The following is a 25,172-nucleotide window of genomic DNA, read 5'->3' on the forward strand; positions in this document are numbered from 1 at the left end:
GTACCCATCACACACATTACACACTCACCACACACTAATCACACATACATTATGTACCCATCACACACATTACACACTCACCACACACTTATCACACATACATTATGTACCCATCACACACATTACACACTCACCACACACTTATCACACATACATTATGCACCCATTAAACAGTGCAAAGTCAATGAAGGAGCTATTTAATCTTAAGAAGAATATCTTCCTCATACCAGTGGTGGTCAACCTTGTCACTGCTGATAGTGTTGTACTGCAATTCCCATGATGCTCAGCTAGCCGCTACCCTTTATTTCTCAGTCCCTGGATAACATACTGCATAATATATTATTTGTTATGTAATGGAACGATCGCTACTTTTAGTTCATCTTGTTCTGTTTTCCTAATAGCTGTCTCATATGTTTTTCGCTTACAGTGCAAGATGTCTTTAAATGGGCAGCGCGGCGAATGTTGGTGTGTTAACCCCAGCACCGGAAAATCCATCCCTGGTTCCCCCACCGTCCGTGGGGACCCTGAATGCCACTTGTATAATACCACTCCTGAAGAAGAGCGTAGATCTCATGCAGTCCGTACTCCGTAATTCAAACCACATTCAAACCAAGCCACCCCGACTTACTTACTGCCGGCTGTTATCAATAACTGTGTTGTACATAAAAGGAAAAATATCAAAACAATGGTTTTGAAAGTGGGCTGGTGGATGTATAATCATTGATTATCTTTTAAAGTTACTGGCTATAAATCCTTTTCAATGCCAGAGCTAAACAGGTTCACAGGGCTAGGGGTAGGCATCCACTGATCCTAGAGCTGTGGGGGTACAAACTGGTGGAGTATGACGTCTACTGCAGCTGAGGGGCCAGTGATTGAATATCTCTGATCTAAACTGCTTTTGGCATGGAAGGTTTTATAAGGAATGTCTGCATCAGCCCATCCTTTTGATGAACCATCCCAACTTCAAACCTTCTCAGTAATGGTGGACCAACAACATGGGTCAAGGTCAGACGTCAAAAGGCAACTTTAAAGCAACATATGCTTTATAATGGGTGAAATCAAAATACTGATTTTAATGGGAATTCCTCACGTTACAAACTGTCCATTTACACAAAGGTTTAAGTATAAAAGGTAATCTCTAAGAGGCTTTTCAAACAGTATTAATTAACGTCTCAGCTGTCGGGGAGGCATTGACCAATCAGTTGTCCATTCCAGCTACCTGTATTATATGCATGTAAGGGTTCGCCTTATATGACATTATTTGACCACAAGACATAATCAGTTAGTGGCTCAGCCAAATTCAATTTTTTGTGTACATTTTTATCCTGTGCTGAGTTTATATTTTTACTTATTTTTCCCCCCAAACAATGTCAATCAGTATATGCCTTCTTTAATTGACCCTCTCTTTGCCTTAGGTATGTATAATCTCTCTACGAGGCAAAGGGTTAACGAGTACTGGATTTTTTATTATTATTATTATTATTAATGTTATTATTATTTTTCTATCCTTTTTTCAATGTTTTGATTTGTTTTTGATGGGAATATTAAGGGAAATTGTATTTTCTTTTTTTGTTCTTTTTTTTGTATTTTTCAATTATTTTTCACCACAATTTAAATAACCTATTTTTGGCTGGGTCTGTTGGTAAGTTCTTTGGATCGATCAGAAACTGAAAGTGGAACATAATACCCGGTTTTATTTTATCCATCTTTTGCTTTAGGTTACATCTCATTTAACCCGTCTATACATTAAACCCACTGCTTGACACCGTGAAGCTTTTGTTGAGAAATGTACAATGAATTTCAGGGTCTGTCATTTGGCACATCCTGGATCCATCATAATTCATTGTGTCAGGGAAGCGTTAGAAAACAGAAAGGACAGTAAAGGGAAAAATTTTACTATGATAGTGACGCATTTACTAGGACAAATTCAAAGTGCTGCTATAAAACAGTAAGCCTTCAGCAGAACATCTTCATCTTGCCTTAAAGTAGGGTGACCTGTGGATCCCCAGACAGTTTTCTACTTAACTAGGGCACAACACTATTTACTAATCATCACGTGTCCACGTGTCATTTCAGCTTGCAGGGATCTGTGCAAATATAGAAAGTTTGATTTTACAAATCTATAATAATCAAAATCCGTGCTGCATCTTTTTAAATGGAGGGCTTTTTAACATTCTTATCTGAGACAGAAAATGGATTAAGTGTGTGAATTCCACACAGCAGTCTATGTGAATGTGTGTGGGATTATATTTTTCCTTTATTACCAAAACATATCAGTCTCCAAGCACAATCATTACTGTATATAGCAAAAATACTTGTCATGTTCACATTGGTATCTGTATTAATCCATTAAGTGACCTGATGCAAATTCTGCTTGTAGTTGGCTATAAAAGCACAAATCCCAATATTTAGCTGCAGAATAAAGCTGTTTGAATTATAATGAATCAGATAAAACCACTGTATTACACACGTCAGGAGGGAATTTCGAATCATTCTGATAAACTCTATTTTTTCTTTGTCTTTTTTCCTGAATAGTTTGCTATTTCAATTGTCTTTCGATAACATTAAGCTTTGCACATGTGAGATGTGCATCTCTTTTCACAAAATGTACAGTCCCCTAGGGGGAGGATTATGTGATACACACCCAACCCATGTGAGTTATCCACACAGTCACAGTATTTTATAGGATTCCTGTCTGTTCAGATGAGTTGTATCTTAATCATTTCTGTGTTTCAAGCATTTACATAATGTTCCCTTATATGATTATGCTAATATAATTATACACTGTTTGTTGAATATGTAATATTTTTTTTAATTGTATTCTTTGCGAACGTCAAGTGAGCTGCATTCTGAAAAATAACCACTAGATGTCAGAATGCTTCCTGTCCATATCTTCATTTTTTAAATTAACACATATTCGAGTTTCCTGTTACACATGTTCCCCTATAATTAGGGTCACCAGATCCGCCATGGTTTCAGTGATCAAGTTATGATCATCATGAGTTTATCTTTAGCTATGCGTCCCTTGAGCTTGTGAATTAGCGGAAAGGATGGAGGCAGAATTTTGGTTTGTTGCTTAACACCCAGACTAATGTTAATGTGGCTCTGAATAAACGAAAAGAGCCTCGGCAAGGCAGTATGTGATATTAAAGCAGGCATAGTCCGGACACAGTGTATCAGAGCGAGTTTCCACACTCTTGGCTGCCTCTAGGTCCAAGCCCTCCCATCCCAAAAGTAGGATATTGTTCTAGAGTCACAAGGCATTTTTATGGACTGGACCAGGGCTGTCCAAACTGCGGCCCCCCAGATGTTGCTGAACTACAACTCCCATGATTCTTTCAATGAAACAGATAGCCAGGGAATCATGGGAGTTGTAGATCAGCAACATCTGGGGGGCTGCAGGTTGGACAGCCCTGGACTAGACTGTAAGGGATGTGGGTAACAATGTATTACGTAGCCTTCCCAAATAATGTGAGATTTAATCTTTGTGTTATATGGTTTGTCAGCACAAGTGGTTCCATCGCCAATACAGCATTACTAATACTGAATGAGCCATGTCTGCTAGTCCAAGCAGTAACTGAAATATATCTCTTCCTAAATGGATGGACACATCAATGTCCGTGACTTGTATTTTTAGCATCCGTAGTCAGCCCACTTCCATGTGTTACAAAAAACACCTAACACTCATGTTTTAATTGTTCCTCAGTTGATTTATGAGTTACTCCAACCAAAAAGCAGCGTTGTCATAGGACAATATTTTTGGTTAGAGTAACCCTTACTATGCTGGACAACTTACCATTAAAAAAAAGAAATATGGCTAAAACTTACCTCCATTCCAGCGTTGGAGCCACGTTCTCCCTGCAGCCCAATCTGCCTCTGCTGATGTCACTGCCCCCCCCCAGCTGGTGGGGGAGGAATGTAGGGAGAGAACGTCTGAGTGGAAGACATGGGTAGCACTGAGGGGGTGGCCGTGCCTCCATTGGACGCACCTCGCCAGCATGCTGACATCAGACATCCACTACGCACTGAATAATATTAGCCAGCCCAGAACTCTTGACGCCCCAATAGATTAGATAGACTCGTATGTGCAGCATTTTATGGCGAAACGCTGCACATACAGACTCCAGGCACCATGACAACTTCAATCACTTGGAGTAACACTTTACTTCAACAAAAGTGAAGACTAGATCTCAACTAAACATTTGCCTGTCACATTGTAGCTGTTTTTGTATTGTTTTTTTATTCTGTATTCACTGGAGTAATCAGCAGAGGGCATCACGACTGATTTTACACAAATATCCCCTCGATCATACAGCTATATAGGGGGGCAGTCCTTTCTACCTTACACACCAATGAAAGAAAACATTGTCACACTTGTGTATTGAGCAATAAAATAAATCAATAGAAATACAACCGTGTAGAAGTGTTTTGTGTTTTTCCTGTAATTTGTCTATTTAATGCAAATGCTTCAAGTTTTTCTATTCCTATTTATCTGTTTTTTGAGACAGTCTCTTCTCTAATATTACTTTGGGAGCAAATTCTCCTTTGGTTCAATTGTTTTTGTTGTATAGTATGTGGTTCTGTTAGGATTCTGGTTTAGAATTCCATGGATTCATGTTTTGCTAGTGTGAAAACCCACCAAAACTCATGGATTTTTCCTCGGTACACCTACAGAACTATTGTTTATGAAAAACCTTTGACTCCCATAAAAAGGTGGATTTAGATGGAAAAGACAGTTTGTACCTGAAATGTGACATAGTGGTCTATTTACTAACAATGATGGAATGATAGATCCATAGAGAGATTCTAGCTGAGAATTTTAGAAATATAATTCACAAACATCTACATTGCCAAACGTGCACCCATAGCGATATGAGTAATCCCTTCTGCTTCTCAGATTGTGCATCTATAATCATAGTGTGACCAAATAATTACACATGGCGGCATTAACAGCTCCACATGCCCATCTTATTCCAGAAATGGAATAAGCGCTCACCTAAGATTATCAGAGATATTATCTGCACCTGGCTAACCCTTCGTGCATCGTCTGCAGCTCGGAGATGTCATGCAAAATCACCTTGCGTGTTTCACGCTGATATCAAGTGCTCGGCGCCAAACTTTATCCAACGCTGTCCCACATATAATAACAGGTTTTGGAAGGGGGTAACCTTTTTCTAAACACAAAAAAAAGGGAATAGTGTACAAGAGCTACAAAAATAGATAATGAAAAAAAAAAAATAGATAATGATAAAAAATAATGCTAAATAAAAGCACTCAACATTTTATCTCTGAGCTCAAATAAGTGGGTTGGTATAAACTATAAGATCTATTCATTTAACACTGGATTGCAGTGTATTTCCAATCACATTGCAACATTTATACCACAGAAGTATATTTGGAAAAGGTTCTCCAACTCAGTAATAACCACACCTCGGCAATTATATCCTAAATTGGGTTTTGGCTAACTACGATTCGATGTTTCGAGAATAAACCCCCTGCAAGCCGTATAATCTTAGAGGGGTGGCTGTGTGCTGTGCTATTGGTAGTTGGAGCTACAGTGCCTATGGTCGCCTTGGCGTTCTTTAAAAGTTAATATTTGCACACCTGTCTTGCGCAGCAAGGGTTAAAGGGGCTGCTCCTGCACCTGGCTCTGAGCAGGTTTTGAAGTAGTTACATAATGTTTACGCATCCTTTCTTTCCCTGAACTGACAGGCTGCAGCTTTCAATTTAGGACAAGTCTGGATCTGTGCTAATCCCTTGAAGAGCCATTGTGAATGCATCGCCAGAGGCCAGCTCGGCACAAGCAAGCAATTATTATTATTATTTTCAAAGGGGCGTGTGGGTTACTATATTAAATATATATATATATATAAAAGAAGAAGAAATGTTGGTTACTCAGGATTCCTAGCAATATTAAAACTTTGTAGATATTTTATGCTTAGGACAATTTCCCCAAGTTCATGTTAATACTACTATCACACAAAAAAAGAGTTACTAGCAGGTTACACAAGTCAGGCAAAACCTGGGGTTAGTATGTTGAATCAAGTGCGAAAACCTGCACATAAAGAAAAAAAACTATTTTTGTGTTTGGTGGCCATCTTTACTCCCCCCCCCCTCACTGGATCAGAAGCAACCCTCCTGTGATTGCCTCCACAATGCTTTGAGAACAGTCTCCTTTAGTTTCTCTGTTTTTGTTTAGTCCTGAACGTGTATAGTATGGGGTTCTGGTAGTATTCCAGTTTATAATTCCATAGAACCCATCGACTTTTCATTTTAGAAATCTAGAGGATTGTTCCACCTACAGAGCTATTGTTTATGGATAACCTTGGATTCTCACGAAAGTATGGAAAGTACAAAGCAGGATCCTCTCGCTAAATGTTAAAGTGCACTTGAAATGTGCCATAGTGGTCTATTTACTTACAATGATAAGTGGCCACGGGCCAAAACAGCCACGTTTTAATACAGATATGTCGTGGTCTTGTTTTCAGCATATTGTATGTCTCTGTAAAAATTGAATTACTTTTTTTTAAAGTATACTAGTAATTTGCTTTCACTTTATTTGCCCATTTTATTTTAAATTAAAACCAGCCACCAGGAAAATAAACATCTGAATAGTAATGAAGCTATTTGAGCTTAGCTGACAATAGCTAGACGTGTGTCTCAGAAAGAGAGGGGCTTGTTTAGGTTTTGCGGTGGAACTACAGGTTTGTAGCAGTTTTAGGAAGAAGGTATGTTCGTATAAGAACGATGTCACACTAGATTTGACTGGATAACCTAGCTAGATCTCAACCCTATCAATCATATATCAATACCAATATCAATACATTCTAACTGTGATAGTCTAACATTTGAGGTGCACGTCAAGATCATGTTAAGGAATACCAGTACACGTTTGCCCATATTGTACACTGGGCTTGAACTCTTTGCCACACTGTAAAACCATACTGTATGTACACTCTAAACACTTCTCCAGTGCCGGACACAAGACACAGCACGTGCCAGTCAGCAATGTTTGTTGTCCAATGGTTTATCATATCATCTCCACATGTAATGTTTGATCTACAAATTGGGTCAAAAGAATCAATGTCACCCTGGGCAAAATGGTCTATTTTGTGAAACAGTTTTTGAATATGGACTTCTGAAGCATCCATGACTCTACTGACAAAGCCTGACAGATGCATATGTGGGTCTTACTTAATGTCCCAGTAATATATGTTTATTTGGACTTCTAAAGTGAGAGAGGGTAAGAATGTGTTACTTACAACAAACTACAACCAGCTCATTGAAGGTCTAGGTTTTAGGTTTCATATTCCATGCTACTAGTAATCCTCTAATCAACACTAACAGGGTAGTTTACTAAAGTCCGAATGGACCCATAGAGAATGGGGCAAAACCATCAGGCACCATACAGGACCATTTGGATGTCAAAATTCAATTTCTGCTGGAGGGATAAAATTCAAATCTGAACCCCACCCCCGAACAATATACCCGCTGGCAAAACCCTCAGCGACATAATGGTTAACCTTGTGACAGCTGGTCAGCGCCTGCTAGCCATCACGTTAAAGTTTTTTTTTAAATGATTAGTTAATTATAAAGCCTATGGGGGTCAAAAAGACTTCCACATAACTGAAAATTAGGTTTTAAACCTCACTTTGCCCCTCCCTGCAATGAAGTAGATTGGGGTATATCTATTAAACTTTGAAAGCTAAAGAATGGGCAGCAGTTACTAGATAGATTCCATCCAATGGAGAAGAGGCCTACATAATATCCCCGTGGGTATCGCCTAGGGGACTTTATATTACATAATAGGGAGTGCATAGATCACTGACCATCCCCTGCCAACACCCATGGCAAGCGATTGAGGGCTCTTACATTTATAAAATACATGCATATGTATGTCCTAATAATTTTATACTAGGGGGAACTCTGTCCCAACCAAGGGTTCTAAAAAAATTAAAGAAGATCTAGTGTCCCTTGTCCCACCGGTTTAGAGCTGGGGCTCTAAAGAATTAATGAAGTAGGGAACCTAATATCACCATCCCAGCCTCTATCCTTTAGCAGCATGTGGAGGCTATTATAATTATATATGGGGGTATTTAATTTCCACCCTCCAACCCTCCACCAATGGGTGGTGGGTGGGGACTCTACCTAATTATACAAGGCTGGAGAGCAAGCCATTTTCAACCCCCCAATTAGTAACATGGTCCACTGCCCTACCTCCTAGTGGCTTGGATTCCATAGTCCCCTTGCCCCACTTAAAATAAATTAGCCCTACACCTCCCTCCTCCCTTATAATAGTGTGACTACGGGAGGGGGGGTAACAAAACAAATTATACAATTTTCCCCCTTTATGTGTTTCACCATGGCCCTAGACAGATTGAGACCATCTCCTAAGGTTCTGGGCTCTTTTTTTCTGTCAGTGTAGTGTGTATTGTGTGTAATGGCTGAGTGTGAGAAGGAGGCTGAGTGTCTGAGTCTTGTGGGTGTGTGTAGTATCTAAGTGTGTGTGTTTGCACCCCTCCCTACGCCTTCAATGAGCCTCCTGCTTATCTTAGGCCTTCAATGAGCTTCCTGCTTATCTTAGGCCTTCAATGAGCCGAAACTCGAGGTACACTGGCCTCTGTCTGAGCCTGGGCGCTAAGTGGCTGCCATCAGGGCCGGACTGGGAATGCTGCCATGGAAAAAAAATCTATACCTGACCCATAATGCATCGCGCCAGCATAGTGCGCAGATGTGGAAGCGGGAAAAAAAAAACTTACAACGGAAAACTATCACTCAAACGTGAAAAAAAGCACTCATAGGGCTTCAAAATAAACAAAAGAGCGGAGCTCAGGAACAAGTAGAATACTCCAATGGAACAGCCAAACACAGCAAAGTAATCCAAGAATCTCCCACCTCTCCCCCAGCAACTGCACGGCACTCAGCTCTGGGGGTATAACTGAGTTTAATGGAGCCATACACTGCCTTTTAAGAGAATCTCCATGCAAGGGGTTTCCAGATACATATACCAGGGGTATTCCCCACTGGACCTGAGAGGTGACCGAGGCAGAATACACAGTATAATTACATTAACTCTCAGGTCCAGGACATGTATAATCTTTTTCACCCCAAAACATACATTTCCACACAAAGTACCCCTCAAGTCCTATATCCCCGGTTATACGCCACCAGGATATAGTTTATACCGAACGCACATGAGGTGCCTGCCCAAAAAGGTTCCATGAAATTAGGCTGTACGGACGGTCTCTTTCGGGAGTATAAAATACATGAAAAACTAATACAAAACTGTTCGTGTATATGTTCATTATAAGTATCTGGTTTGGGAGTTTGCTCCCCACAAATGCCACTCTGTTCGCCTGAATCTCCACGAATGTAACAGAAGGTGGAAGTCCCAACGGTGTTCACTGTCGAGTGGCCGATTTTAGTTCCATACACTCGACGACCAAACACTGCTGTCTCTGTTCGTATTCCAAGATGGCCGCCGCCATGTGTTCACACATACGAACGGCAGCCACCCAGACACAGCAACAATATGGCACTCATGGAAAAGAGGGACATTAGGATAGAAATGAGGAACAAAGAGATTTGGGCCCAAATAGTGACTGCTCCTTCAAAATAGGAACACATGGGAGTTATGTAATCTACATATGCTTATTAATAAATATTTAAATCCCATCCTGGCAAAGTGATTATTTGTGTCCTCTTTTTACAATTACTCCCTCAACTCACATGTAAAAGATTTCTCTAGAACTGCACCGTTTTTATGGCATTCCCTTAATCAATTCTCTTTTCGTTAACGGTTGTACCAAATAAAAAGCTATTTCCCAGTTAAGGACACTATCTCACACAGCTATTACACATACTGATATACGTATTATAATAAGCTGTGTTTATGCATTATATTATATGATATACGTATTATAATAAGCTGTGTTTATGCATTATATTATATGATATACGTATTATAATAAGCTGTGTTTATGCATTATATTATATGATATACGTATTATATTAAGCTGTGTTAATGCATTATATTATATGATATACGTATTATATTAAGCTGTGTTTATGTATTATATGATATACGTATTATATTAAAGGATCACTATAGGGTCAGGAACACAAACATATATTTCTGTGTTAACACCACCATCTAGCCCCGCTGGGCCCCTCATGCCTCCATAAATATAGCAACATCTTACTGTATTCAAGCCTGAAGCTGTAACTCTGCATGCTGTTAGACTCAGAAAAACAAGCAGTCCGCTGAGATCATTAGAAGTGGTGGCCTGATCCAATCACAGTGCTTCCCCATAGGACTGGCTGAGACAGGCAGATCAGGGGCAGAGCCAGAATGATTCAAACACAGCCCTGGCCAATCAGCATCTCCTCATAGAGATGAATTGAATCAATTAATCTCTATGAGGAAAGTTCAGTGTCTGCATGCAGAGGGAGGAGACACTGAATGTTTGGATGCATTTTAGGCAGCCATGACCCAGGAAGGATCTCTAACAGCTATCTGAGGAGTGGCCAGTGACGTTATCACTAGACTGTAATGTAAACACTGCATTTTCTCTGAAAAGACAGTGTTTACAGCAAAAAGCCTGAAGGGAATGATTCTACTCACCAGAACAAATTCAATAAGCTGTAGTTGTTCTGGTGACTATAGTGTCCCTTTAAGCTGTGTTTACGTATCATATTATATGATATACGTATTATATTATATGATATATTATATTAAGCCGTGTTTACATATTATATTATATGATATTATATTATTTGATATACGTATTATATTATTTGATATACGTATTATATTATTTGATATACGTAATATATTAAGCTGTGTTTACGTATTATATTATATGGTATACGTATTATATTATATGGTATACGTATTATATTATATGGTATACATAATATATTAAGCTATTATATTATTTGATATACGTAATATATTAAGCTGTGTTTACGTATTATATTATATGGTATACGTATTATATTATATGGTATACGTAATATATTAAGCTGTGTTTACGTATTATATTATATGGTATACGTAATATATTAAGCTGTGTTTACGTATTATATTATATGGTATACGTATTATATTATATGGTATACATAATATATTAAGCTGTGTTTACGTATTATATTATTTGATATACGTAATATATTAAGCTGTGTTTACGTATTATATTATTTGGTATACGTATTATATTGAGCTGTGTTTGGCTCATGTTGATAAACCGTAGATACATGTTAATCTGCTCGATGGAGGCAAATAAAGAGTAAAAATGTCTTCCATTAGAAAAGCTCATTTTTAATCTTTCACTTAAAGAAGGTGATATTATAATTATTCTACCTTTGTATCACTGCAGCATCGTTACACTGATAGGAGGAAGCACAGGGTGAAGGAGTCTCAGGGGGACCTGTCCAATAATTCCCAGCCAATCAAGGCAGCATTATTAAAATAAAACCCTACTTAAAGGAACGTTTTTAACTTTACTTTTTCTAGATGAAATTTCTTTTCACACTAGTTTAGATTTTATAATGTAGTCATAGTGACATCTAGTGTTGTTATGTGGAAATGAATCCGACCGTCAATCTCAGGTTAAATGTAAAGAGCAGTGGTGATAACCAAGTCTAAACAACGCAATCACCGTCACAACTATGACGGGCTCTACATAATACCCTGTGGCTTTGATGTAAATACAGATCTGGGACAGAACATGGAATCTTAGGGATTCTGACAGCAAACTGGAAACATTGGTCGTTTTATGTATGTATGAAACATTTTCAAGCAGCTGGACCATCTTCCTTTGGTCTCAATTTAATATTTTTGGATAAGCTTTCCAAATTCACTTGGGTTAAACTTTTACAATGATTATTTTCGAAACATTAAAATATCAAAAAATCTATCGTAAATAAAAAAGTATTTATAAAAATATCTAAATCTTCAATATTTAAACATTTTTGATGACATTAGTTCATTTTAAACGTTTATCCAAAAACATTAGATCATTTAGAAAGCATACCCAAAAATACTAAATTGATTACGGTACATTAGGTGGGGAATGAAAAGTAAGGAGCAAGACGTGGAATTGAGGACAAGGGGTGGAGGCAGCAGGGCTGAGAATACTGTTCAGGTGGTCTGGTAGTGTTCCAGAGAAGTGGTTGTGAACCTGACAAGAATGGCAAAGAGTATGTATCATCACATTCCCGTACAAAAGGAATCCTTGATGTAATCAACATCAACATCATTAACTCTTTGCTGATATCCAGTCACTCTTGCCCATCTCTAATATCTCCTGTCCTACCTTGGCCATGTACCTTGTACAACACGACCTTACCTCTGCCCTGGACATGGTTGTCCCATTTAGAACATATACCTCAAGATGGGCACTTTTCCAATCTAGGACACACCTCTTGTCTCCATTACAAATTCATGCTATATCCATACAGCCCTCTTCCTAGTTTTCCTCGCTCATTATCACTTAATCTGACAAATCCAGGCGTCTCTTTGATATCATCAGCTCTTTATAAGGCACTGCAGTAACCCTCCTCATACTAACACCACAGCTAACAATTTCACCAGCTTCTCCACTAACCAGCTTAATCAGTTAAGGAAATAATTCTCCCCCTTTTAGTCCTCTCTCACCTGACTTCGGTTCTGCTTCTCCTTCCCTTCAGGCCTTCTCCACAGTTAATAAAGAGGATGTGTTTGTGCTACTCCTTTCCTCTTGCTTCACCACTTGCCCTCAAGATCAATTTCCCTCACCCCCTTTAAGATCTTTCTTCCCTTGTCTTGTACCATCTTTAACACATATTTTCTATTACTTTCTTTCTCCTGGTTGTTTCCACTTGAGCACTGCTTCTGTCATTATTCTAAAAAAAAACAGCCTTTGACTGATCTTCTCCATCTAACTACCATGACATATCCCTAAAGCCTGTTACCTCAAAGGTTCTTGGGTGGCTTGACTGTATCCACCTGACCCATTTTCTACCCTTTAATTCTCTTTGATTTCTGTCATCTGGATTTCACACCTGCATTCTACCAAAATTGCTCTAAATAAAGGTCTAATCATGGCCACATCCAAAAGCCACCACTCCAGGCTAATTCTTCTAGACATCTTGATCACGCTCTCTTTCTTTAAACTCTTCAAACCCTTGACTTTTTTAATGCTGTCCTTTCCTGGTTCTCGTCCTATTATGCTCCATCAGTGACTTATTTTCTGATAACACCTCCTCCCTCGATCAGTCACCGTTGGAGTCCTGCAAGTATCTGCCCTCGGTGCCATTTTGTTTCCTATCCATATCAATCTTGTCAATGTTAATATTTCCTTTCGATTCCAGTACCACCTATATTCCAGTGAAAACCAAATATTATAATGACCAATGTTCCATCTCCCTCTGGATGTCTTTCTGCTTTCTAAAATTCAATCTATTAAAATCTGTGTCTTCTATCGTTCCTCCACATTAAATGAATTCTTTGTTGCAAGTTTCTGGTCTGGCCATCCGCCTATTCTTGTAAGTCTGCTGCCTTGGTGTTATCTCTGACCTGGCCTTTACACCTCAAATTCAGTCTGTCACCAAATGCTGTCATTTTCCAAATAAGAATGCACATTTCCCATTCAGCATGTAACATGTTACTAAAGCGCTTGTTCTTATGGTTTCTCAAATTGATTTCTGCGATTCTCCTGGTTGGTCTCTCCATTCTGCCATCTACAGTTCAACATGAATGCTGCTGCCAAGTTTATTTTTCTTCTACTCCCTCCGTACCCACATCATCTCTTTATATCTTTATATTGGTTTCCAGTAACCCTTACCAGGAAAGGTTAAAGGATCTTAACATGTATAACTTGGAGGAAAGACAAGACAGGGAGGATGTGACAAATGCCACTTTCCACAGTTGTTTTCCTCGGACTCCTGGAGAAGTGTGGAAGCTGGCCTCCTGCCCACCGACTATGGGCCAGGTCAGCGACTGTAAAGATCCATATTTTATTCCCCCTGGTTCGGCACTTTCCATTCGTGTGCAAGGAACCGAATGCTACCTCCCTGGCAGCCGTTTGCATAGAGAGAAAACGCGAATAGACTTCAGGGGCACGCAATTCTATGGAACTTTTCCGTCTATTTCCTGCGTTTTGGACCACTTTGAAAATGGCCAGGAGAGCACTTTTTGGAGGGAAGGTGCCTGAGACTATGGGGAACAAACGCTGCTTGCGATCCAGACAGCACACCCTGTAGTTCATACGCTGGAGCCCCGGAAAATGGACCGGCAAGAGCTCCAAATGCTCTGGAACTGTTTTGGGCATAGGACCACGTGTGCGGCCGGTCACAACTTCTGTACTGCATGGATCTGAGTGCAACTTGTGCAACTTGGGAGCTCAGATCAGGGGTGTTTGAGGATGTATAATTTGTGTGGTTATTATGTATTTTTATTATGTTTTTGGGTGTTTTATGATTTTGTGTATATTTTTTTGGAACTGAGAGATAATCAAATTAAGGTCATTTTAACTCAATTATCTCTCAGCTGCAGAAATTAAAGGGAGGAGTTTACGAATTAACCTGAAGGGAGACTGTGTATTGTGGGTGTGTTCTACACAATGGAATTATTGCTGTGCCTTGTGTATAAAAGGAGGCCCCGTGGCCTGGATTAAACATTCCAGTTTGTACTCCCAGAACTATGTGTCGTCTGGTTACTGGGAGGGGAAAGGGCTACTCTATAATCACTGTTCCAGTGTGGAGGATTCAACGAGGAAAGTCATTGTAAGGAATAGAGCTCCCAGGACTGAGTATCGCCCAGTGCCTGGGGGTGTCTGGAGCAAATTCCCCATTTGGCTCCAGGAGGGAGTGGTTCCAGGACCCCAGTCAAGCCACGGTGACTGTGGGCAGAAGTGCTGCTGTTTGTCCCCTGTTCCAGCCAGGGGTACAGGGAGCTCCGTTACAGAGGATATGATATATATTATCATAATATGAAGTATTACTTTACTGAGAGGGTAGTGGATGCATGGAATAGCCTTCTAGCTGAAGTGGTAGAGGTTAACACAGTGAAGGAGTTTAAGCATGCGTGGTATAGGCATAAGGCTATCCTAGCTATAAGATAAGGCCAGGGACTAATTAAAGTATTTAGAAAATTGGGCAGACTAGATGGGCCGAATGGCTCTTATCTGCCGTCACATTCTATGTTTCTATAACAGAATGGCACAATCATAAAACAAAATATGGCAACAAAGAAAAATGAAATTACCCCTGTAATAAAGTCTGCATACCCTTAGTTCTTAATACGGTGTATTGCCCCCTTCAGCATGACAGCATGCAGTCTTATGTAATATGAGGCCTCTAATTCTTACAGGTAGCATAGCTGCCCATTCATCTTGGCAAAATGCCTCCAGGTCATGCAAAGTTTTTGGTCGTCTTGCATGAACCGCACGTTTGAGATGTCCCAAGAGTGGCTCGATGATATTAGTGTCAGGAGACTGTGATGGCCATTTTCCTGCTGTAACCACTCGAGGGTAACTTGGCCTTGTGTTTAGGGTCATTGTCGTGCTGGACAGTCCAAGAGCGTCCCATGTGCAGCCTTCGTGCAGGAGAAAATTGTCTGCCGGTATTTTCTGATTACATGCTGCATTCATCTTGCCATCAATTTTACAAGAGTCCCTCCCACCCCCAAAAATCAGTTAACCCCCCACCATGCTTCACAGTGGGGATGGTATTCTTATCACTATAGGCCTGTTGACCCCTCTCCAAACATAGTGCTTATAGTTGTCACCATAAAGCTGTATTTTGGTCTCGTCACTCCAAATTACAGCGTGCCAGAAGCTGTGAATGTCAAGGTATCGGGCATATTGTAACCGGGCTTTTTTGTGGCACTGGCGCAGTAAAGGGTTCTTTCTGGCAACTCGACCATGCAGCTCATTATTGTTCAAGTATCATCAGGACACAGGTGTGGGAAATGAACCTTTAATCAATTAATTAATTACATTTTAACCTGTGTGTGTCTGTAACAAGACCAAACATTCAAGGGTATGTAGACGTTTGATCAGGGCCATTTGGGTGATTTCTGTTATCATTACGATTTAAAAAGGAGCCAAACAACGATGTGACAATAAATGGCTTCATATGATCACCATCCTTCAATAAAAGACATATTGTTTTCATCATCAATCATATTTCCAAAATAAATGCCACAATTTCAAAATTTCTGGCAGGGTATGCAAACGTTTGAGCACAACGGCATTTGCATATCCCCAAAGAAATTAAACCACACAGGGTGCAGATAGAAAAATATGAATATAAAAAAGGATGAGGCAGTAAGATTTCTTAAAGAACAGCTGTCATCAAATTTTCACTTATAGCTTTTTAAAAGTTGATTACATTTAATGAGACTTAATGATATATTTTTTAAATTATGTCTTCATTTTGGGGAAAATGTTACTATTTTTATTTTTTAAATGATGTCTATTCATATTGGGGAAAATTTTGCTATTTTTATCTGTCCGGGCGGCCATGTTGGGTCAGATTCTACTGCCATCTGACCAGCTGCCGCTCAGCCTAACTTGCTGTGGCTGTAATGGCTCTGTGAGCCTGCAGAAGGCAGTTAGTCAGATAAAAATAGAATCTGAGCCAACATGGCCGCTCAGCCAGATAATAGGAGACATTAACTTTAAAAATGGATATTTAAAAAATATATATGACATTTAATTAAATGTAATACACTTTTAAAAAATGAAAATTTGATATCAGTTGTTCTATAACTTGACTCCTGATTATTTCACCACTGGCTAGTCACTAGGAAGAGGATGGCCGAGGAGCAATATGGGTATTGAGGATAGCATACCTCCCAAGTGTCCTCATGTAGGAGGAACAGTCCCTCTTTTGAACAAAAATCACCCTGTTCCTCTTTGTCTCTCTTTTCTAGGAGCTCCATAGTGTTGGTTTGTCTGAGTGTATAACAGAGCTCCACAGTAATAATACTCCCAGTAATGTGCCTGAGTGTATAACAGAGCTCCACAGCAATACTACTCCTAGTAATGAGTCTGAGTGTATAACACAGCTCCACAGCAATAATACTCCCAGTAATGTGTCTGAGTGTATAACAGAGCTCCACAGCAATATTACTCCCAGTAATGTGTCTGAGTGTATAACAGAGCTCCACAGCAATAATACTTCCAGTAATGTGTCTGAGTGTATAACAGAGCTCCACAGCAATAATACCCCCAGTAATGTGTCTGAGTGTATAACAGAGGTCCACAGCAATAATACTTCCAGTAATGTGTCCCAGTGTATAACAGAGCTCCACAGCAATAATACTCCCAGTAATGTGTCTGAGTGTATAACAGAGCTCCACAGCAATAATACTCCCAGTAATGTGTCTGAGTGTATAACCGAGCTCCACAGCAATAATACTCCCAGTAATGTGTCTGAGTGTATAACAGAGCTCCCCAGCAATAATACTCCCAGTAATGTGTCTGAGTGTATAACAGAGCTCCACAGCAATAATACTCCCAGTAATGTGTGAGTGTATAACAGAGCTCCACAGCAATAATACTCCCAGTAATGTGTGAGGGTATTACAGAGCTCCACAACAATAATACTCCCAGTAATGTGTCTGAGTGTATAACAGAGCTCCACAGTAATAATACTCCCAGTAATGTGTCTGAGTGTATAACAGAGCTCCACAGCAATAATACTTCCAGTAATGTGTCCCAGTGTATAACAGAGCTCCACAGCAATAATACTCCCAGTAATGTGTCTGAGTGTATAACAGAGCTCCACAGCAATAATACTCCCAGTAATGTGTCTGAATGTATAACAGAGCTCCACAGCAATAATACTCCCAGTAATGTGTCTGAGTGTATAACAGAGCTCCCCAGCAATAATACTCCCAGTAATGTGTCTGAGTGTATAACAGAGCTCCACAGCAATAATACTCCCAGTAATGTGTGAGGGTATTACAGAGCTCCACAACAATAATACTCCCAGTAATGTGTCTGAGTGTATAACAGAGCTCCACAGTAATAATACTCCCAGTAATGTGTCTGAGTGTATAACAGAGCTCCACAGCAATAATACTCCCAGTAATGTGTGAGGGTATTACAGAGCTCCACAGCAATAATACTCCCGGTAATCTGTCTTTATCTACAATAAATATGTTTAGAAATCAGTCTGTGTAAATAAGATACATTGTTCTTGCTATAAATTACATTTTTGTTGCATAAATTGATATTTATGTCCACTCAAACTCCTTAAAATCTCATGTTCCCCTTTATATTTGAAATGTTGGTTGGCATGGTACAGTCATGTGTTTATATTCATCGCTTACTTACATACGTTTGTACATATGAGTGAAATTAGACAGACACGTTGGGCTATTATTAAACCTTTGATTTAAAGTGATTCTGTTATTACGGTTATTGTAGTTTCTTTTGCCCACCAGAAGCGTTATAGAATTTCACATGTTATTCTCTTGCATGCGCATGGATGTGGACACCCGTGACCATGTTGTATCAGATGCACGTGGCATGGAGGGCAACACACTGCGATTGGTAAATTCCAGCTCAACCTAAAAAGTAACCGGGCCATTAGTTTGACTAAAACATAGTGAAACTCTCCACTGTCCACGCTTCCACACTCGACTCGGTTTTCTTTCTTCTAAGGATTTGCTTCTCTGTCCCGACATTGAAATTTCTCACTTTAGACCTTACCACATTTTCTGTTTACTATTGTCTAGAGGTAGTCAAGAGCGTTTTGGGAATTAAGTTCTAAGCAAACAAAATAAAAAAATGTAAGTGGCACATTAGGGCCGTGACACTGGCCTTTCCCGGGAATACGAGTTTGGTGATTGCCAAGGGACGCCTCACACTGTTACTTGCTACGTTCGCACCCTAGGGAGGCACGCCAAGTAAGAGTTATACCCATATGTGCTAGAACACGCTGATGCTTTCAATTCTGTGCTTTTGATTTTTTTATTTGCTGCCGATACCTGCGTGTCTCTTCTGCCTATACAACGTTGGAGACCTGCATGTCTCGCCACTCTGTAACCCATGTGTTATGGATGGAAAATGTTCTTAATAAAAATACATTTACAACTCTTCCCCCCCCCCCCCCCCAAAAAAAAACAAAAAAAAAAAACTTTATTAGAAATGTGTCACTAAAAATATCAGTGAAACTATGAATAATTTTGTTAACGTTAATGTTAAAACTAGACAGAGAGAGTTTTTATGTTCTACTGACTGATTCATTAATGGTTTTGATTACGTGAAATAGATTGTTATATGGTAGATAATTCAGAGGCGTACCTGGATATCTGGCAACTGGGACTTAATATGTGTTGGCAAACACAACCCGACCTCTAGATTTATTTTTTGTGTATGTTACTCAGTGCTGCACTTGTTATGGAAATTACACCCACACATACAAAAAAAACTCCTCACATTTATACAAAAATCATACTACACACATATACACATACACACACACACACACACACACTTTGAGGTCTGCTCAATTAAACTGTCAAAGCAGACACTTGCCGTGAGGCCCTGCCGCCAGTGGGCAGGTGTGTGTTCTAGTAATAAGGAGGTATCCCATGCACCTCTCTGACTGTAGCCTGTCGCAGACACCGCACTTAACGCACCAATTGATATATTGTCTCAATTTAATTTTACTCGATAAGTAGAGATTGTGACATTGCACATAGGATAAGACTTTTTGGACGATGAACGCACATAATGCAGTGTTTTTCACCACGCTCTGAATTCAATCCGGATTAACATTTTCCTTCCAAAAGCAAATGTAGTTATATTTCTGTTACTTCAACAGAATAAGCACATACATTTTATTTATTTTATTTCTGAAAGTCACGTGTCAGAACGCCATCAATGTTTAGTGAATAAATCCCTCAGACATTTTAGCATTTTTACAGGGCTTTAATTAGTAGACACCCAATTTTAAAGAATTAAAAGCCAAAAACTGTTGATGTGTAGTCAAAGCATGGCTATTTTAGTTTTGCAATTAAGATTTTAATTTACTAGAATTTAATGTTTCGTAAAGAAACATCCAAAGATTTTTTTAAATTAATTGTGAATTGCATGGAATTTGCCAGAGAATTGGAATCCAATATCATATTCAGCTATTCTTTCAGCTCAGCTCTTTTGGGCAAAGTTTGTAATTCACTGGCAAACCCCCCCAAAAATGTACATTTTACATTTATTATTATATTTACTAACGCAAGAATTCAAAGTGAGTTTCAAGTTCAACTGGAAATCAATCTCTAAGTCAGCTACATGCTATCAATTCGCCAGCTTTGGTCTTAACTTTGAAATTGTGAATAAATGCATGTATTTTCCACGTTTGCATGATAGTTACTCTCCTGTCCCTGGGAATATAAAAAAAAACACTCTTCTTTAAATAATGGGAATTAAAATCATTAATTAAAAAAAAAATTGAAATTCTGAACTTTATTAAATAAATGCTTTGTCAAGACAAAAAAGACAAAGATTAGAGTAATATAAATTATAAGAATAAATAGTTTACAGCAATTGTCACTTTTTGTAATAAAATGTGAGATTTGTTTTTCCTTTTTTTTTTTATTAAGTACAAAAATGTTAAACAGAGCACTTACAATTTGTTGTGTTTCCCACAAACTGTTTTCTCAGATTTTTTATGTTATTATTCTGTTATTTATACACCAGCAAAGATTATGAATAGTTTTATTGTAAAGATGAAGAAACAATGAGCTAATGTGTCTCGTTAAACTGAAATGTTGAATATTGTGTCAGAAAATAAAAACTCTGAAATGGATTACAAAGGCAGATATCTGTAATATAGGCAGAGACTACCAGACGCTAGAGACAATGCAACTTGTCGAGTCTGAGAGCGGTTTGAAAAGTGGATGTTAAATGAGCTTTATATGGAGTCAACCGGCAGCGTATTTGTGAAAGGAATTATTTAAAAAAAAAAAAAAAGAAAAAGAAAAAATAGTGCAAAAGTTTACTCCTGAAGTAGTGGTTTAAAAAAAATAAAATAAAAAAAATAAAACACAAACAAACATCAAACAAGGCTATATTGCTGTTTTAGCAAAATCGCTTTCACAAATATCTTACCTCAACGTTAAACATTCTTCCCCTAGGATCAGCACATTTTATATTTTTTTGGGGAAAAATGAAAAAAAAAAGAAAAGAAAAAAGAAAAATACTGCACATCCCGTTTGTGTATAGACCATACATCTTGCTTGTTTATAGCAATCGTTTGCAAAATTATTGCAGTTTTTGGAAACTTTAATAGCTACGTCCATTAGTGAAGGGGTTTCTAATATTTGCTCATCCTGGCGATGGTATAGACCAGGCATAGGCAGCCTTCGGACCTCCAGATGTTTTGGACTACATCTCCCATGATGCTTGGCCAGCATTATGGGTGTAAGAGCATTATGGGGCATGTAGTCCACAGCATCTGGAGTGCCGAAGGTTTCCTATCTCTGGTATAGATAAATAGTTTTCAAAATGGTTAATATCGATGATCTAGATTCATCTAAAAGGTGTTTGTTATTTCTAATTAAAAAAGTACCAGTACTGGTGATAAAAACAAACAAACAAAAACGGCATTCCATGTGCTACGTCCTGCAATCTAAGGCCACATTTTATTAAGCTCCCCAAAGGATTCAATACTATCAGAAAATCATTCTAAATTATTTATTTACATTTAATGGTGACTTTTGTAGATAAATAAATTGAAAGGTTTTTTTTTCTAGTAACATTGAATCATTTGGAAGGCGTATTAAATGGAGGTGCTGGGTTAGCAACAAACTGCATTGGAAGGTGCATACTGCACAGATTGCAATGAATCAATCAATTATATGGAATCAAAAATCGAAACATATGTAAATATATATATATATATTTACATAGTAGTCTAGGTTGGAAAAATTAAACTAAAGTCCATTAAATTCAACCTTAAAACCCATCATTTTATGCTGTTGACCCAAAAGAAGGCAAATAACCCAGCTTTAGAATTTCAAATTATGCCACAAAAAGGATAAAACAAATCCTTATTGAATGCATAACGGCAATCAGATTTTTTTCTTATTTTAAACACTGCACAAGTCTGCAAGTAAATGCTATGTGCTGGCGTGGACACATAGCTTTTCTATGCAAACACAACACAGATCACTTCCTTGTTATCCTGCACAAGTTTTCTTACATACTATGATACAGACTCCCTATCTAATACTCTGCTACACTCTTGCTACTTACTGTACACTTCCTATTTATGACTTATGGCTAAAATAGATATATATTTTTTTACATTCAATGTTGATTTGTGTTACAACGATATTGGCTGCTCAAATCGCACTGCGGCACTCGCTGTTATCATGGGCATGGTGATGGAACTGTTTTTGGTTATCTGCACCTGAAAAGTTATTTTCTTTAAACAGTCTGGCGGAGGGTAGTCATGTAAAAGTCACAAATTGTCCAATCTTATGATATATACTATCTCTTCTCTGAGCTGATTTGACATACGAAAAAAAAGTCTCTGTAACTCAAAACAAAACACATTTCGGCATGAAGCTCACGTACCCATTACACCCTAACCTGTACCTGCCCAATGTTAAAGGGACTTGCCACGCACCATAACTACTACAGCTTATTATAGGTATTATTCTAGAATTCTACAGGGGCAATCCTTCCAATTTTTGTCGAACGATTTCATGCAGCAGTGTGACAGTTTAGATGTAGTGGAAAACACCTGATTCTGTCAAACAGCTTGAAAACAATTTGACGAAAAACAGAGGGATTTGCACTTGTACCCACTAGTACCATAACCACTGCATCAGTTCTGGTGCCAAACACATTACTTTTTTCCCTTGCAATCTAGATTTCGTTTTATAACGCATATAAAAACTGGTGTGAACACAGTTTAATTTGATAAGTTAAATGTAAACGCCCTCTAAAATGTAGGCACACCATTTTTCTTTTCATAATAAAATAAAAAATTAATAAATAAAAATGGAAAAAAAAATATTTCAAGCTCCAAACAGCTTAAAAATGGTACTGGACATTTTTTTTTTCCATAACTGAATGTGCTAATCTTTTAGCTTCAACATGACATTAGAAAAAACCCTTCCACTGCGTTCATTTTAATTTATCTGCTCAAACCACAATGTGTAAAAATATGTAACAACTCCTACTAACTATAAAAGCATTACAAAAAGACCATGCAAAAATGCTGCAGTTATTCAGTTTTTAAATCTATGAAAATGATTACATTTTCCTGCGCTGTCACTTTAAAATGATATTAAATTGTGGTTTGCACTCAATTTCAGATTTTTGGCAAGTATAATTTGGGCTGCTGGTGTACAGGACATCACGATAGCTTACTCACTATCAGAACTCCTAAGGTCTTTTAAAAGTGTGTTTGTCAAAATATAATAATAAAAAAAAAAATAATACTTTAAAAAAATATATAGGAGTATATAGGAGCGCTGTGGTGGGTGGACAAATAATTTACAAGATTTTTTCTAAAATAGCAGAAACTACAGAAAATTTTGCATAACTTTCAGTGAGCTATTTGGTTTGGTTTACATAGCACTAAAGCTTCTAGAAAAAAAAAATGGAAATATGTGCTTTATAGATAAAAAACAGAACAAAACAAAAAACCTAAAGTGTAAGTAGCCAATGTGTATAAATACAGGATCTGGTTAACTAAAACTTCCACAATTCTCTTTCATCCGGCTGTTTTTGTTAATGTTCAGATAACCCAAATCTTGTTATATTACATTTATGGCTGGCCACGGGCTAGTTATTGGGTCTATTTGTTGGGAGGATTTTGGGCATTATGTGTTGATAACAATGGGCTACCTTTGTGTTTGGGAAAATCAATATCCTAATTAAATTATACAACATTTAGCAGAGATTGGATAACTAAGGCACAACACATGGGTGACCACTTTACTTTGCCTTGTTATTAAGGGATACCCTTAAGAAATGCATATTTCAGAGTTGTATTTCTTGAAGTTGCATTTTAATGAATATAGTTCTGAAACATACATTACTTTTTTTAATGATGTCCTTGAATAAATAGGCAAATGTGTTCCCAATACGCACATGTGCTTTTAACAAATCATTGCCGTGTAAAAACTGTTCATAAACAAACTTGTAATTATTAGCAATTTGTGATTCATAGAGTGGTTATACGAAGTGATCAAACTTGGGAAATCATTTTTTTCCCCTCTCAAGACTATGGTGTCATAGTCTAGCGCAAGCAAATACAGGATGTGAAAATGGCAACACCCACTACAACCAGCCAGCCAGTTTTTGGGTGATATTTGTTGAATATATGCAGTCTCTACTATGCTCAGCCGTAGGGTTACCACCTGTGGTACTCCAGCAGCTTTTGAATTTCAAATTCCAGCATGCCTATGTAAATCTGTAAGCACTTAGCCTGGATTATGGGACTTTAAGTCAACCAGGCTGGAGATCCACAAATAACAGCCACCTTGTATGGCATGTTTAAACATTGTTCTTAGTTTAAAAAAAAAACAAAAAAAAGAGAATGGATTTCCCATTGTCCAAATCTTGTGCATTTAAAAACTGCAAACTTGTTACATACTGTGAGCATTTTCTTGAACTTAACAATCACAAACAGTAGGCCAGCTGGGCAATTCCACGCAGGGCAAACAGATCAGGTCTTCTTAAAAGCTGACCATGAAGCTTCCTAAAGGACAAAAACCATTCAGCTCCGAAATGCATGTTTCACTGGAGCTGAACCAGTCTGGTATAGGACCCTCTTTGATATATGTGATTATGGATAAACAGCAAGCGAAAATGCCATAAAGAGATACCAAGCTGTGATGTAGGTCATACGCTTGCCATATGCAAAACAATAATAATAATAATAATAATAAAAAAAAAAGTCTATAAAACATTCAACATCACAATCTCATGTGTGTGCAGCTGTCATAATCATCTCTTGCAGTTTAAAAAAAAAAAATATATGTGCTGGCAGTATGGGGAAAACACCCCAAGATTATTTCACTTAGAAAGTAGATACCACGTGGCAGTGCCCCATTTTGCAAAGTCCACTTGTCAGCGTGCTGTTACTCAGAGAGTACAAAATGAAACATTTGCAAATTACAGTTTGCCATTTTAACTTGTGAACAACCCCAACGACAAAAC

General features: G+C 38.2%; 1 protein-coding gene across 5 annotated transcripts in view; it reads left to right on the plus strand.

The window, feature by feature from the left end:
* The window catches only part of IGFBP2 (insulin like growth factor binding protein 2), a 577,515-nt gene that overhangs the window by 39,621 nt on the left and 512,722 nt on the right, over window positions 1-25,172 (plus strand). For 4 of the 5 annotated variants that reach the window (XM_063429244.1, XM_063429245.1, XM_063429246.1 and 1 more), the window contains one exon: window positions 428-3,312. In XM_063429244.1, coding sequence (XP_063285314.1) covers window positions 428-592 — 165 coding nt within the window. In that variant the 3' untranslated portion in view covers window positions 593-3,312. Of the gene's footprint in view, window positions 1-427; window positions 3,313-25,172 lie in introns of those variants that run through there. The other variant, XR_010085189.1, reaches the window with a different exon arrangement.

The sequence above is a fragment of the Pelobates fuscus genome, chromosome 8 (genome assembly GCF_036172605.1).
Source record: "Pelobates fuscus isolate aPelFus1 chromosome 8, aPelFus1.pri, whole genome shotgun sequence".
In the NCBI taxonomy this organism is placed as follows: Eukaryota; Metazoa; Chordata; class Amphibia; order Anura; family Pelobatidae; genus Pelobates; species Pelobates fuscus.